General features: G+C 37.8%; 1 protein-coding gene across 1 annotated transcript in view; it reads left to right on the top strand.

The window, feature by feature from the left end:
• Positions 1-5,167: 5,167 nt before the first annotated feature.
• Positions 5,168-12,194, top strand: part of LOC120542741 (coiled-coil domain-containing protein 114-like) — a 57,286-nt gene continuing 50,259 nt past the window's right edge. Inside the window, exons 1-2 of the mRNA XM_039775418.1 lie at positions 5,168-5,247; positions 9,255-9,320. Coding sequence (XP_039631352.1) covers positions 5,223-5,247; positions 9,255-9,320 — 91 coding nt within the window. The 5' untranslated portion in view covers positions 5,168-5,222. The remainder of the gene's footprint in view (positions 5,248-9,254; positions 9,321-12,194) is intronic.

The following is a 12,194-nucleotide window of genomic DNA, read 5'->3' as shown; positions in this document are numbered from 1 at the left end:
CTCTGCACATTTAATTGCCAGCCTAGTTGGGGATTCCCAAATTTTGGGAGTATTGGAGCTGACATTTTTACAGTTCAGTACCTTTCTTGATGACAATTCCTTTTAATCGCCTTTTACGAAACTCTAATGATGGTGACTTTATTCTAGCACCATATCCTAGGCTTCATAACATATATAAATCGGAACACCCTAGCATGGCACCTCTAAGACTAAACTCACAAAGAAGGACATTATGGTAGTAAGGGAATTAACACTAGAATCCCTGGGGCTTACGAAAATATTTGTCCCTAACCACCTTAATTTTCCTTGCAGCTCCTTATCACTGCGCCATTCGCCTGTTGATATGTGCTTTTTTTTGGCAAATGTGTCAGTTAGCAGCGCACAGCCTTCACTGAGTCATCACATACCAAAATTCTCACAGCTCAACTCTCTCTTGATGTGTTTATCTGGTAGGGAATTGTATAGGTAAATGATACTTTATATCATTATTTGAAATGCATACATTTCATGTGTGTTCCTTGTCTACAACAAACTGTAAATCGAGGCAAGAAATGTTGAACACATAACTAAAACAGAAAACGTTTTCATATGTTATGGTAATAATTAAACAAAATACTAAAAGAAAAGCGCTTATCAACAGGCAATTGGCACAGTGATAAAGAGCTGCAAAGAAAATTAAGGTGGTCAGGGACAACAATATTTGTAGGCTTCAGGGATTTTAGTGTTAAGTACTAAAACAACATTTATTTAAATAGCACATTTTCATACAAATGATGTAGCTCAAAGTGCTTTACAGGATAAAGAAAGAGAAAAAATACATAATATATAAGAAATAAAATTAGGCAATACTAATTAACATAGAATAAAAGTAAGGTCCGATGGCCAGGGAGGACAGAAAAAAAAACAACCCCAGATGGCTGGGGAAAAAAATAAAATTTTCAGAGATTCCAAGGCCACGAGACCACCCAGCCCCCTCTATTTATTCTACCTAACATAAATTACCTCAATCAGTCCTCATTGTATTCAGGCTTCACATGGAAGAACTTGATGATGACGACCATATGAACCTCTGGCCTTTAATCCATCAATGTAGGGACATCACGGTGCTTTGATCAGGTGGTGGTGGTGCAGATCTCCACCACAGGAAACTGGAAAAAGAACAGCAGAGAAAGCAGAGGTTAGTATTGATTTCGGAGCCACCATGAATGAGTTTTTAGCAGCTTTTTAAAGTGCTCCACTGTATTAGCCTGGCGAATTCCTATTGGCAAGCTATTCCAGATTTTAGGTGTATAACAGCAGAAGGCCACCTAACCACTTCTTTTAAGTTTAGCTCTTGGAATAATAAGCAGACACTCACTTGAAGATCTAAGGTTATGATTTGGAGTGTAAGTTGAAAGGCATTCTGAAATATAGGATGGAGTGAGATTATTTAAGGCTTTGTAAACCATAAGCAGTATTTTAAAGTCAATTCTAAATGATACAGGTAACAAGGTAGAATGAGTAAGATGTAGATTTATATCAGCACATACGTAGATCTTTCTTATTATTTTGATAAACTACTGGCCAAAGCTGAGGTGTATCCATTTCTCAGTGGCAACATAAGTAAATTCCTCCTGGGATACTGGAGCCATGTTATCCCCAGTTTAATAACACAGTGAATGTCCAAAATAGCAAAATTTGCTAACTCTGTGCTTTTATCTTAAAATCGCACACATTTACTCACTTAGTTCTTAAGGAGGGGGAATGAGGGATTGGTTAGCAAAGTAGCAAAAATTAGTAATCCTGTCCATTTCAAAGGCTTCTTCTTAGTCACTTTTCCATTTATGCCTGCAGTCACTATTATTCGCATAAAGCAAATCAGCATGTGACATGTACCCATTTTCTGCCTGAAAATTGCCTTGAGAATCCTCCTTGCTTTTAAAGATCTGGCAGAAACAGTATGCATTATGGTTTGGCAAGTCCATCACTTTACTTGTCCCCTTGACTTTTGTAATGAAGCCCTCTAATTACACATCCATTTCAACAATGAATTTAAGTAATGACAGGCTGTCATTTTTGCAAAACAGATGTAAAGAAATAAATGAAACGCAGACAGAACCAATAAAGTTGCCTCTCATGAAAATCCCTACACTATGCACTAATACAGATAAGACTGAGAATAATCGAAAATTCAATGTTTTGCTCAAATCTATTGTAGGCCAAGGATTGCAACTTTATGATAAAATATGGTTGCCCTTTCAGCAGGATAGTCAAAGACCATTCAGGAAGAGTGGAATAAGTGAGGCTTAACAGTTTCAGTTTATTAGGGAAGAAAAATAAAACCTGGCTACAAAATAAAATAGAGCATTGCTGGAAATGCTAAACATCATAATGAGCAAAAAAGGTGTTTTAGTGATAATCATATTAAATTTGCACCGTGAAGGTGTTCAACAAACGTTGCCCCATATAGAATTAATTCATCCCTTGACTTTTCTGGTTCACTGGAGTTTAATGTAATTGCACATTACAGCAACAATAATAAATAAATGCTTAAAATAAAATATGACAAAATAAATAATAAGCTTCCCTATTTAATGTAACTTATTATTAAAACGTTCACAAGAACTTTCAACTTTGTCTTCTTAAGCTACTTTTTCTAATATTTTACTGTAATGACCCAGAGTCCCAAGAGAGATAGAAGAATGGACTTGGCACTCTGATTGCAGTATTTGACCCTTAACAGGACTATTTGGGCCTTCGCTGTCACTCCTGCTGTCTGTCTTAGCCGTTATGTAGTGCCATTCCGATATTCTGCTGTTCAGATGTTGTGACACTTGGAGCCAGTGTTCTCCTACATATGGAAAGGTCAACTTGGACAAAGGAGTATTGGAATCTTCAGATTAAAATATTTTCTTATCAGATTGGACAGCCAGAACAGACCCCTCTATAGAAAACCCAGGAGTGGATAGACAGCCAGTTGGCCAAAGTCTACAGGACTGTGACTTTATTTTTGATTTTCTGTTTGACTGTTTTAATTACCACTGTTGCCAGCTGGTCATAGTTTACCAATTAATTCTTCTTCTTTTGGCTGCTCGCCACCAGCGGATCATCTTCTTCCATATCTTTCTGTCCTCTGCATCTTGTTCTGTTACACCCATCACCTGTATGTCCTCTCTCACCACATCCATAAACCTTCTCTTAGGCCTTCCTCTTTTCCTCTTCCCTGGCAGCTCTATCCTTATCGTAGTTTGCCAATTAATTAATGGACAAATAATGTTGGTTTCCATTTATGTTTAATCAGATACCTTGTTCTCTGTGTGTTTTAACAAATCTGCATTTTAATGTGTACAAGTTCTGTATTGAGAAAATTAATATAATCTTTATGTGTATTTTAACTGAGAATTGTTCACAGCGCTATGCGCCTGCACTCAGTGAAGAGTCCTATACAAAAAAGAAGTTGTATTGAATTGCATTGTATTCTGCTGCTTGCGTCACCCGTGCCTGCACATACACGTTGTCAGCTCTTTCTCACACTGCTACCTTGGGTTCAGTGGCAACACCATCTGCCTGACTTTCTCCAACACTATGAGCCAATACAAAATCTTACCTGCGGTCTTCTGCTAGTGCTTCTATTAAGAGCTCTATACATGTTCTCTGTTCTTGGTTTTTAGGAGCTGCTTTTATTGCTGTCTTCTCCAGGTAGTCCTTCCTCTTCTGATAGTCTGTTCCCACCTGATAAATGTTTCCCACTCAGGTCCAGACCTAGGATATTTACAACATACTCAATACAATTTTCTTATTAAAAAAAATATTGTTTCAAGTATTAGAAATTGGTCTGTTTTCTCAATGAAGAATGATCTTCCACTTTTCATCACAACTGATTCTCATGCAGAACCATGCACATCTCTTATTTTGAGCCTGAGAAGCTCCCTCTCATTGGTGTAAGGCTTTCAAGAAAGTGGCCCAGTTGTCTTCATGGTGTGTGCCTCAGGCCTGTTTCCTGCTCTATTGGCCCTCCACTGTTGTAGGCTAACCTTTGGTGTTTGTAAGCAGGAGCAACCTGATCTTTTCAGTTTTACAATAAGCCAGTCCTTTATTCACGTCCTGCCTTTTTTACTTTTTACTGCATATTTACACACTTCTGGTATGAGCCTTTGCCAGTCAAGAAGTATGAAAGTCTCATCACCATTTTGATGCCTAACCTCTCATGTGGTACCTTCTCAAATGCTAAAACCTAAAGTCTGAGCTGATTTTACAGACTTTCTTAACTAGCTACACTACCTGAAGAGCCTATTATAATTTCTAATTTCTTTAGCACTGTCCTCTGGTGCCACATTTGCTACAAAACAGCCAATAATCTCAGTTGTCTGTATGGCAGATGTCTGGAGTTTTTTCAGGGCCTGATTTATAAGACAAATTAATTAAACAATGAAACTATAGTTGTTAAGCAGCACTGTTGGAAAAAAAATAATGTAAGCCTAGTGATCAGAATTAGCAACATTGGATCTGAAACTACTCTGTAATCATATCATAAATACTGTATATACTGTACATGAGTTGTTGGCTTATTTAGATGTGTCTCTAGTCATGTCAAGTGTTTAATTTAACTCTCATGTATTAATTTTTGCAATTCCCTGTGCAGCAGGAGCACAGTTGAAGATGTTTCTTTTCCAGACATTTATTGCTTTCACTCCAGATCTTTTAGCTTCAGCGTCTCCTTTCCTTTCCAGTATACTGTATCTCTCTTTTTCATCTAGATATAATAAAAACTTTATTTGTAAGGATCTTATATTTAAAGCTCTATCACATTTCAAACGTGTTACAACACCATTTTAAAAAGCAATGTTGCTAGAAACAGCAGTTGAAATTAAATTATAATCTTTTCCTAGTGATTTGCCCCACCTGCCATGGTAAAGCTTTGTCTCCATACAGGAGATAACATATTGCTCAGTGGCTTTGTTTATGCCACACTCAAATGCATTGCTCAATACACATACAGTATGCTATCTGGTAACCATGCTTCTGTGACTTGTTAAAAGCGTATTTGCTTACTGATAACTTAACACTTTATTGCATGGAGACTTATTTTGTTGATTCAGTGCAAGAGTTCTTGCCTTGTCAGGCTTAAGGAGGATAGGAAGCAGAGCTGTTCTGTGAAAAAAGAATTGTAAGAAACAACCAATTACAACGAATTTATAGATTATTAATCATTTTAGCTGTAATATTATTCCAACTTAAAAGAAATGGTGAAGTCTAAGAAAAGCAAAGGTACGTCTGCCTTAAATAATATTGGTAATTAACTAACCTAACTTTGAATGTAATGAAAGAGTGTCAGTTATGTAAATGATTTGTAATCTGATCGTATTTTGTATATTTCTTTTGGTTCTTGTGTTTTTTTAGGAACTCACATGGCTTAAAAAAAAAATTATACACATGCCGGTTAGTTTTAGAAATTTGAGGAGCATTAACTGATTTGATTTTATTTGAATGTAGTAACAAAATATTGAACAGAAACATAAAGGAAAATAATCAATTTTACTGTAATTTGTACAAAATGCTTTTCCACAGTGCTTTTTTTACACTAATTACTAGTTACACTGATGCCAGGAGCAGGAGATATTGTCAATGTCAATGTCAATTTATTTATATAGCACATTTAAAACAAAATAGGAATGCTGTGGCCAAAGTGCTTTACAATAATAGAATAAAAGAAAACAAACAAATAACACAAATAACAAAAAGAAATAAAATAAATGAACATAAATAATAAATAGAAGTAATGTTACATAATCACAATTAGGAAACCATCAGTATTACTGAAGGTCATGGAAAGCAAGTGAATAGAAATGAGTTTTTAATCTTGTTTTGAACAGTTCAATTGTAGACAACTCCTTTATGTGATGAAGCAAAGAGTTCCACAGGTGAGGAGCAGCAGTTGCAAAGGCCCTGTCCCCCTTGGTTTTACATTTGGTGCGAGGGACAACAGGAGACAACTGACCAGAAGGTCTAAGCACTCTGGGTGGCTGGTATAAAGCACATAATTCAGATAAATAGGCAGGACCAAGCCCATGTAAAGATTTAAAAACTAGCAACAAGATTTTAAAATCAATGCGAAAACTGACAGGCAGCCAGTGGAAAGAAGCTAAAATAGGAGAAACAGAGTCATACTTTCTTGCCCCAACCAGAAAGCGAGCGGCAGCATTCTAGACCAACTGTAACCTGTGTATCAGGAATTTGCTAATCCCAGAATGCAGCGAGTTGCAGTAATCAAGGCAATATTGAAAAAGCACAATGAAGTCCACTTTAGCTTTCCAGATCCTCCTCATTAAGATAAGGAAGTACTATGGCTTTATTTCCCCCTCCTGCCTAATTCCAGTACAGTGTCCCAGGAAGCCAGGTTCAAGCAGAGAAGGTGTGGGACAAACATCTGGGCCTTTAATATATACAAAGAAAAGAGAAACTGAGCACTGTGTGGGCATTCAGTGTGTAGTCAGGATTCAAATCCAGAGCTGTGATCAAGGATTGCTGATGACTGTCTCCTATCTTCATGGACCTACCCCCTACTCCTACTTTGTTGAAGCTAGTTTGATGCTTTTTGAGGAGAGGGCCTACTTGAGATATGTACTTTATTAATTTACTGAACAGTGCTGTCCATCTTAATGTATTGTTAGATATACAGTATTTAAAAAGAGCAAAACTAGTAATTAGAGAAGCATGATGAAATAGCACTGTTGCATCTCTGCTGTGTGGCACTGGATTTGTTTCTTTAACCATGTATAATTTGGCAGTTCCCCCCCAAGTGTGTGTGAATTTTATTCTAGTTTTGCTTCCACATTTCACACACAGAAGACATAGAATATAATCTTCTCTGCATTGCCAACCAAGCAGGTTTAGATTTGTAGACTTCTTCTAATTTCCACTATTGTATTGTTAAGTACTGTCATTCTACCTTCTGCTTGAGGTCTCCGTAGAATTCTTTGCTTAATAAGTGGTCATTTTGAATTACTGATGACGAATATTACAAATTAAGTCAAGCTTTTTAAAGAAGATTTTATCAATCTCTTAAAGAAAGATTTGTTAATCTGAATTGGGTATAGGAGCTTTGGAAGAATATTCATTTTTCCATTATCACCAATGCTGTTTTGCCATTACTATTGAACCACTAGCTGTTGATCTCCACAACCAATCAGAGACAAAATGAATCACAACAGAAGAGACTGAGCAAAAAATGCCTCCTTACACTCCTGATATAGTGTATGACATCAATATAATAATACATCTTATGACTCACTCATCAGTGACATAACCTGAGATCACTGGGTACGGGTCTTTCCACATCAGACGCCATCACCTGACTGACCAAACCAGGGATGCAAAGGCCTTGACTTGTGCCTGAGTAGCTTCTATATGTCACTCCTTGTGATACACAGTCATCCTGAGGCTTGATCTACAGCCTCAACGCTGCACCTGATGGCTTTCCTCTTACAAGCTCCTGAAATCTCATCCATCAGTAGGCTTTACAAAGGGATTGCCAAGTAAACCCTCTGCGGCTCACCTCCATGGGCATACAGTATGCCTTCCAAACTTTTGCTGCAACAGTCCTCTATGAAATCTTGGTACTTGGCCTTCTTTCATTCATGGACTTCCTCCATCCCATCTACCCAAGGTACAGTCAGCTCCATTGCGACCACCTGTTTAGATGTCTCAGGCAAAATCACTATGTTTGGTATAAGCATAGTCATAGAGATGTTATCAAGATACTTGAGCTGCTTCCCCAGGTCAGCTCTCAATTGCTGGTCCCATGCTGTCCAAAGGAGACGGGTTAGTGCCTTAGGTTGGGTCTGAGCCTTCTCCTTTGCCTTGACAAAAAGCAATTATTTGCCTCAGTGGGCACAGATGTTTGATAGGGAGAAACATCCCCTCTCCAGAATTTCAGCCAGCAAATAAAAATATAATCTAATATTCCCTTTCCTCAGCATGGAGGACACACTGGTGTTTCAGCATTTCTCCAGCTGGATAGATGTAATGGGCTAGCAAGACATCATAGACTGATTGGATTAGAAACTTAATGCAGTGAGGTTCAGCTTACCATGTTTCTCTCTGTGAGATGTTCTGTATTACATGGTCCTATTTTGTCCTGCTCTCTTGTTAGCATGTAGCTCCTCCACAGTAACTCTCACCTCTTGCTGGACAAACTGGTGTTTCACTCTTCCTTTCACCTTATTGTAGTAGACTATGGGGAAGCTTTCCAAACCCACCCGTCCTGTGGGCACCATACCCACCAGCACACTGTGGTGTAACCAAGATTCAAAATTAATTTGAATAAAACATGACTTTTCAGTAAATTCTCCAGCAAGTGAGACTATGCTGGATTTCCCTGAATGTATCAGACCATTTTAAATTCATGAGAATAATTATTACAAGGTAAAATAAATACTGTATCTCTTTAGATACAGAGGGGACTGGGCGGTCTCGTGGTCTGGAACCCCTACAGATTTTATTTTTCTTCTCCAGCTCTTGGAGTTTTTTTTTTGTTTTTTCTGTCCACCCTGGCCATCGGACCTTACTCTTATTCTATGTTAATTAATGTTGACTTATGTTTATTTTTTATTGTGTCTTCTATTTTTCTATTCATTTTGTAAAGCACTTTGAGCTACATTTTTTTGTATGAACATGTGCTATATAAATAAATGTTGATTGATTGATTGATTGATTGATTTAAGAACAACTTAGGTAGTTAAGTGGGAAAACCAACAATAAAAAAAATAATATAGTCCACGCTCTATCCTTCCACATTTCAAAGGTGTTCATTTTAAGCTAACTTAGCAACTGTAAATGATCAGTGTATATGTTTTAATGAGCCCTGTGATGGACTGGCATGGCTCCTGCCTTTCAGGCCAATTGAAATCAGGACTCTCTGAAACTGTACACTCTCTAAACTCATTTTTTCACAAAATGAATGGAAGGAATATTATACACTGGTGTTTAACACAGCAAAAGACACATAATTAATACTAGTTATAACTTCCAAAAATTACAGTATGGTGAGGAAATATGTTTCAGTCATTAAAATCCCTTAACAAATCTTGCCATCTGTAAGAACTGCAGGTAAAATGTCAAATCTAACTTATTTCCATCTTGCTGTCATACTTTATTTTTGACGTTTTGTAAGTATGTGATTCACTCCTGTTTGTTTCAGTAAAAAAGAATAAAACACTTGTCTTTACAGGAGATTGTAATGTGTCTTTTTTGTCATCTTTTTGTTTTTCTCTAAGGATTAGCAGGAAACACTGCGAATGTTAACACACAGAACAGCGCTGAAGCTGAAAGCGAAAATGAAGGTAAACTGATACTTAACTTGAGTTTACAATTTTTAGCGGACAGGCTTTCACAAAAAGAGAGGGTAAATGTCATCTTGCTAGCTGTCAGTTACTCTAAATGTAGTATTTCTTTTTAGTATGTACTTTGTATAAAAACATTTAAAATATTATCTAAAAAAATTTTGTTAATTTTTGAGAAAGTTGTTCTTTGTAGAATCTGCCAGTGTGTCTATGTGGATTTTCTTCTGGGTACTCCAAGGACATGCAGATTGGGTTAATTGGTACCTCCAAATAGCCCTCTGTGAACAACGTTGGTGTGTGGTATGAGGGCGCCCTGTCCAGGGTTAATTCCAGCATACTGGAGCAATTCTAGCAAATCAAAAGTAAGCTGAGTGGAAAAATGAATGGGTGGATGGATGGATGGATGGATGGAATTCAACCTTGCTGCCTTATGATAGACAGGCACACCATCCAGCATTTGTTCATACCTTGTGGTGCAGAGTGGTGGCTTTGAGGCTAAGGATCTGCGCTGGCAATTGAAAGGTTGCCGGTATCAAATCTCATAAACACTAGAAGGTATTCTACTCCATATGGCCCCTGAGAAAGGCCCTTAACTTGCAATTGCTCCATCCTTGGTGTGACATTAATCTGCATCCAGCCCTGCAAGCAGGTCATTCAACTTGCAGGGAGAACTCGGGGCGTGGAGGGATGGTGGCAAGACTAGCACACCAGTCACTGTAAAAATCCTCACACTCTTCAGTGTGGTGCTAAGGTGTCACCCATTAAAAGAATTCATAATGATTTACGATACAAAACAGTCATTTGGGTAGTGAACAGATTGAGCAAAAAAAAAAAAATTAATGTCTCATGTGCACGGGAAACTTTTAAACACTCACAGGAGGTTTTTGAGGAGGGTAACAGTAAGCAACAGAAAATGGACACAGCCACTTCAGTTCAGCCTGAAATTCAATGTTTAAAATATTCCAGATAAAATATCTCAGCTCCTCACTTCAATATCAAGGTAGGAGGCAGGGCAACAACATTTTTGTCAGCTTTTTAATATCTTGCAGCTATATTTAAATACAAGTAATTTTTTTTTTTTTATGAAATATATACAGTGAGGGAAATAAGTATTTGATCCCCTGCTGAATTTGTAAGTTTCCTCACTTAGAAAAAAATGAACAGTCTCTACTTTTTATGGTAGTTTAAAATACTTATTTCCCCCACTGTATCATGTGCCACGTGTCTCCAAAATAAATATTAAAGTTTGAAAATGAATGGATGGACTTAATTAATTCACTGCTTTCAATGTTTATTTTCTCATCCCTAATACATTTCAAATTTTAACAAGAATTGTACCTGTCATCTGCATTAATATTAAAGTGAGGAAATGAGCTATCTGGGACCTTTATTCTGTTGAATTTCAGGATATTTTTTCAAGCACATGAGAAATAAGATTTTATTTTTGCTCTTGTTCAGTGCTCAGTATGGTTGTAAGACATGGACGCTATCCAGTGACCTGAGATGAAGACTGGACTCCTTTGGTACTGTGTTTCTCCGGAAGATGCTTGGGTACCATTGGTTTGACTTTGTGTTGAATGAATGGTTGCTCATGGAGTCCCGAATGAGGCACATTACTTACATTATGAGGGAGCGTCAGTTACGCCACTACGGATAGGTGGCGCGTTACCCCGAAGGTGATCTGGCTCGTAAGATCCTCATTGTTGGGGACCCGAGTGGCTGGACTAGGCAGTGGGGTCGTCCACGTAACACCTGGCTGCGGCAGACAGAGGGTCATTTCCGGAGGGTGTGACTCTACCAGTGCATGCTACACAACTTGACTTGACTTGACTCAGTGCTCAGTAAGATTACATAGTGAGTTAATCAGCTTTAAAGGTGTCTGTTACTGTGAGATATGGGACTGCAGCTGATCCAGCTCTTTTAAAAGTGCAATGTCCCTAAAATCACGCTTTCTTTGTAATTGGAGCAGCTCAAAGCAGTGAGGAAGCATCCTGATCGCTCACTATCTATCTATCTATCTATCTATCTATCTATCTATCTATCTATCTATCTATCTATCTATTACATAGTGCCTTATCTACTCTATCTATCTATCTATCACATAGTGCCTTATCTATCTATCTATCTATCTATCTATCTATCTATCTATCTATCTATCTATCTATCTATCTATCTATCTATCTATCTATCTATCTTTCACTTGTTCTTAAAACACAGGGACAGGCTGTTTGTTTACAAGCCAATGTGTGTTCAGTTGAAATTGCAAGGCATATAATGCAGCTACCAGCAATAAAGCAAGGTGTTTTGGACCGCACAAACAGAAGATGGACTTGTCTTTTGATATCTCATGTTTTATGTACCAAAAACAGAATGGAAAAAAGTACCTGAAAAGCATTCGTACAGCACTGTCATAAAAAGGAGGGAACTTGCGATATTTTGAAAATGTTAAAATGTGCTGTAAATTTGTCATGGAGTTGCAGAATCTGTCACGCTCAGTGATTTCTAGTCATGTTATTTGACATCCTCAGGTGATGACATCAGCAACTGCAGTAGTCAAGTTCAATTGCCACTCTGACTAAAAGTCATGGAATGTGTCACCAGCTTAACTGTGTGAGCAAAAGGAAAATAGAGAGAGAAAGTGATGATCAAGTGTTTAATCATTTCATTTAGCCTACTCTAAATGAGTGTCAACAGAATCTGGTCCAGGCATAAGATAGGGATCAGTTCCGGACAGGAAGTCACTCCATTGCAGGGCCCGTTCATCACTCCCCTGTATAGGGACAACTTGGAATCAACAGATACCCTAACCAGAATAGATGAGGTAGGAAAACCCACACTGGACTAGGAAACGTTACATGGACGAAAACTGGACAA

Source organism: Polypterus senegalus, chromosome 1, assembly GCF_016835505.1.
Source record: "Polypterus senegalus isolate Bchr_013 chromosome 1, ASM1683550v1, whole genome shotgun sequence".
Lineage (NCBI taxonomy): Eukaryota > Metazoa > Chordata > Cladistia > Polypteriformes > Polypteridae > Polypterus > Polypterus senegalus.
This window is presented reverse-complemented; position numbering and strand designations above follow the sequence as displayed.